Here is a 4743-nt window from a genome sequence, read left to right on the forward strand (position 1 = left end):
TGATTAAGGTGTTCATGTCCTCCCGTTGTGAGGGCGCTGGTTTCTGGTGGCTTCATGTTGCTTTTCAGCTTGTTGGGTGAATTCTTGCCTTGGCGTCTGCCCATCTCTTCTTCCAAATGCTCCCTTATGGATCTTCTTTTACCAGATCAGGTCTCCTTGCCTACCCAATGCTGGCTCTCCCCAATGTTGGCTCTCCCCAAAGCTGGGTCTCCTGGTGCCGAGAGATCAGGCCTCCCTGCTGGTTGGGCAGTTCGCAAACAAGGCGCCTGCCCTGCTTGTTGTAGGCAGGCTATAGAAACAAAGGCACTCCCTCCCACTTGGGTGCCCTGAGGATTCGGACCCAGTGCCCAGACAGACTGGGCTGGTTGATGTTATGTGTTGAAAGAGGGCTATGGGGCTGAAGTGGGGAGGATTCTGGAAGGAAGCTGGGTGGGCTAGGAACAAAGAGGCAGTATGGACGGAGTAGAAGCTCTGCAGAGACCCCAAGAAGGATAGGGTTCCAAGGAACCTCTGAGCTCTCCGTCCCAGGCTGGCGCCGCGGGGCCAGAAACTCACCCCAATGCTGGGTCTCCTGGCGCTGAGAGATCAGGCCTCTGTGCTAGATGGGCAGGTCGCAAACAAGGCACCTACCCTGCTTGTTGCAGGCAGGCCATAGAAACAAAGGAACTCCCTCCCGCTTGGGTGCCCCGAGGATTCGGACCCAGTGCCCAGACAGGCTGGGCTGGTTGATGTTATGTGCCGAAAGAGGGTGGTGGGGCCGAAGTGGGGAGGGTTCTGCCCAAGAAGGCTGGGGGGCCAAGGAACCTCTGAGCTCCCTGTCCCAGGCCTGCGCCGCGGGGCCAGAAACTCACCCAGAGAACATAGGATTTTGACAGTCCACTCCCATATAATAAATATTTCCAGAGCTTCTGTTTCATCTGAAGACTGTCTGGGGCTTTGAGAAGAGGAGAGAGGATGAGAGCAGAGGAAGAAAGGAAGGAAAGGGCATTGTCCCAGGGGACACTGAAAGAAGATTGGGGCACTTAGGGGTCACACATCTACATTCATGGGAGCATTCACGGAGTCTCATAAAAGGTGTCCCAGCATGTTGAGGAATGAATGACACACCAAGGGTTTTTCGTACATGCAGACCAAATGGACAATTGCAGAGGTAAGGGATGGTGATGTGACTATTAGACTCTAACCGGGATTCTCTAAGAATGTTCGGCTGACCTCATGTATGTTCAGCCCTTCACACCATTCCTCTCACAGGGTACTACTCTTTGTAATTATCCTGAGACCCCTTTAGCTCCTGGATCTTCTGGGGCAGAGTCTGAGTCCAGAACTGCAGCCTTCTGGCCTTCAGGGCTTGGCCCACAGCAGGCTGGATGTCCAGCTGCAGGTACTTCTCATTATTGTTCATCACTGGACAGTCAGTTTGCCCCTCGCTGTTTGGGTTCCTGTGGATAATTGCCAGCCATCAGGGAATGGTAAAATCATGCTCATCATTGTGATCTCCCAATTTGTCAGGGCTAATTGGGCCAATAGTTGAGGGGACGGATGAGGCCTGTGTCCTTACACAGGGATACAAGTGTCACCTACGAGTGTCTGTTCCTTGTGGGGCAAGACTACCTGGACAATTTTGGGTCTCCCATTCAAAGGCAAAATCCAAAGAATTATACCATAGCTCCTATCAGGTCATTGCCATGTGACCAGTAACCAATATGTACAATGTACCCAAGTGTGCCCTGGGGTGAGAAGGACTCTATCACATGATGAGTTATCCATGCATGCTAATGAAGTCATCAACCACCAATGGAGGCCTAGATAGGGACCCACCACTGAGGAGGTTGAGGGAGGGATGTGCTCTCACCCATGTCTTGCAAAGTTGGTCCAGTACTTCATCATTCTCCTGCTCAGCAGCTCCTCCTCCTCAGTGAAGACAGTTGTAGCTATTGGGAAGACAGATGTTCAGGTCCCAGTCACCTTATGCAGCTGCCTATTCCCGCTCCACAGTCACCATCCTTCCTTTAGCCTGACCTTGAACCCTAGGCCTCTTTTTCTCCTTCACCACCAAGGATCCGGGAGCCACCCACACCTCTAATTGAATGCCTCTAGGTTCAGTTCTGCTCAGTGTGTCCTCATTCCATCTAATATAGGTGTGGTGGCTCAAATCCTATAAACTCATATATTTGAATGCTTGGTCCCCAGTTAGTGGAACTATTTAGGAAGAATTAGGAGGTATGGCCTTTTTGGAGGAGGTGTATCATTGGAAATTGGCTTTGAGGTTTAAAAGTCCAGTCTAGTCCAGTTAGCTCTCTCTGCCTTGTGTTTGTAGATCAGAACAAAGCATGAGATAGGTTGAATGCATAGGGCCAGGAGGACAGAGAAAAATGCTGAGGGCAAATGTGGCTAATATTGTAGTGAATTTATGGGGTTGTGACTGCTGCAGCAATGGAATACCCAGATCAATATTCCTGCAGTCCCAGAAACTCATGTTTTTGGGAGGGATATTATAAGGTACTATGTACAAAGGTTACTAGCCATTCAGGTTGTACAAGTACACAAAGCAACTAGCAAACCTTCAGAGGTACTAACGGTCCTACCTTTAAATGGGTAACCAAAAAACCAATATGGGTTAGACAATAGCCTCTAACTGAAGAAAAGCTGCAGGACTTAGAACAGCAGGTACAGGAACAACTAGATGTTCACCATATTGGAGAATCAACCAGCCCCCAGAATTCTCCTATATTTGTTGTTAAAAAGAAATCTGAAAAATGGAGAATGGTGACAGATCTAAGAGCTGTTAACAATGTTATTCAACCTATGGACCCTCTACAATCTGGAATTCCTCTTCCTTCTCTGTTACCAAAAAAGATGGCCTCTCATAGTTATTGATTTCAAAGATTGTTTCTTCATTATAACTTTACAAGAGAAAGACAAAGAAAAATTTACCTTCACAGTGCCTACTTATAATAATTCTCAGCCTATTAGGAGATACCAGTGGACAATCCTCCCACAGGGAATGCTCAATATCCCCACCCTGTGCCAATACTTTGTAAGTCAGTTACTGGAAATAATATATAAGCTTTTTCCTAAATCTGTAATTCACCATTACATGGATGTCATTTTGCTATCTGATTCAAATGCAGAAGTAAAGAAAGTTTTGTCTAGATGGGAATTACAAATTGCTCCTTAAAAACCAAAAAGAGGAGATTCTGTCAATTACCTAGGTTACAAAAAAAGTTTATGGAAAATTAGAACACAAAAGGTACAAATTAGGAGAGACTGACTACAAACTCTTAATGAATTTCAAGGATTGTTAGGAGAATTTCCAATCTATGACTGGTTGTTGGGATAACACCTGATCTAATAATTCATTTAAACAAAACCTTAGATGATGAAAAAACTTAAAAATTCTCAGGGAATTAATAGCTGAAGCTGAAAAGGAATTGACTATCATTAAAAAGAAATTACAGGAGGCACATGTAGATAGGGTGAATCAAATCCTAATTGTATTCCAGTCATATCACCTTCCAGAATTTTCCCTACAAGAATTTTAATACAGAGGGAAGATGTTATCTTGAAGGGATCTTTTTACCATACAAACCAAGTAAAAAATTAAAATTTTATGTGGAAAATATCTCTGAATTAATTATAAAAGGAAAATTCAGAATTTGTCAATTAGCAGGAATAGATCAGCTGAGATTATAGTGACTTATACTACTAATGAAATTTAAAAAATTATGGGAAGATAATGAAGCATGGTGAGGAGCTTGGTCTAATATTTTTTAGGAGAGATTAACAGCAATTATCCCAAAAGCGATACAATTAACCTTATAAAGAAAACTTCATGTATCCTTCCCAGCATTCTTCGTGACACACCAATAACTGAAATCCATACATTCTATACTGATTCACATAAATTAGAAAAGGCAAGTTACAATTCAGAAGATTTAAGTAAGGTGGAACAGAGCCTTTAAAATTCTGTTTAAAAGCAGAGCTATATGCTGTTTTCATGATACTAAGGGATTTTAAAGAACCTCTCAATATAGTTACTGATTTGCAATTTGCAGAAAGAATTATCTTGCATATTGAAACCACTGAATTTATAACAGATAATACAGAATTGAGTACATTATTCATACTCTTTCAAGATACATTCAGGAATAAGCTTTGTTCCTTATACACAACATATATTTGATCCCATACTGGTCTGCCAGGTCCTGTAGCACAAGGTAATGCAGAAATTTAGTGATTATTTATTGGAAATATGCTCAGAATTTCTCAAAAAACATCATGTCAATAGCGAAGGTTTATAGAAAGAGTTTCCTATTACATAGCAACAAGCTAAGAAGATTATAAAGAGATATCCTATTTCCTCTTTCTATAATCAAACACCACTACCTGCAGGGAGTAATCCAAAAGGTACTCAAAGGAATGAAATCTGGTTGATGGATGTGTTCTACTTTGCACATTTTGGGAAATTAAAATATGCACATCACACCACTGACACTGATTCAGATTTTCAATGAGCAACTTCTTTGAGTTCAGAAAAGGTTGATTCAGTGTTGAAATAGGAGCAGCGGGGCTGCGTCCCCAGCACCCTGCCACCCGCATGGCTAGCTTAGCTTATGCCCCGAAATAATTACACGGAAACTGTATTCTTTTAATCACTGCCTGAACCATTAGTTCCAGCCTCTTATTGGCTAGCTCTTACATATTGATCTAACCCATTTCTATTATTCTATGTAGCCCACGAGC

The 4743-nt window shown here is 43.1% G+C and overlaps 1 protein-coding gene across 1 annotated transcript in view; it reads right to left on the bottom strand.

The window, feature by feature from the left end:
* Positions 1-1255: 1255 nt before the first annotated feature.
* LOC101985034 (pyrethroid hydrolase Ces2a-like) overlaps positions 1256-4743 on the bottom strand; it is a 14367-nt gene continuing 10879 nt past the window's right edge. Inside the window, exons 6-7 of the mRNA XM_005372068.1 lie at positions 1853-1931; positions 1256-1439 (exon numbers count right to left, since the gene is read on the bottom strand). Coding sequence (XP_005372125.1) covers positions 1256-1439; positions 1853-1931 — 263 coding nt within the window. The remainder of the gene's footprint in view (positions 1440-1852; positions 1932-4743) is intronic.

The sequence above is a fragment of the Microtus ochrogaster genome, unplaced genomic scaffold (assembly GCF_000317375.1).
Source record: "Microtus ochrogaster isolate Prairie Vole_2 unplaced genomic scaffold, MicOch1.0 UNK170, whole genome shotgun sequence".
Taxonomy (NCBI): Eukaryota; Metazoa; Chordata; class Mammalia; order Rodentia; family Cricetidae; genus Microtus; species Microtus ochrogaster.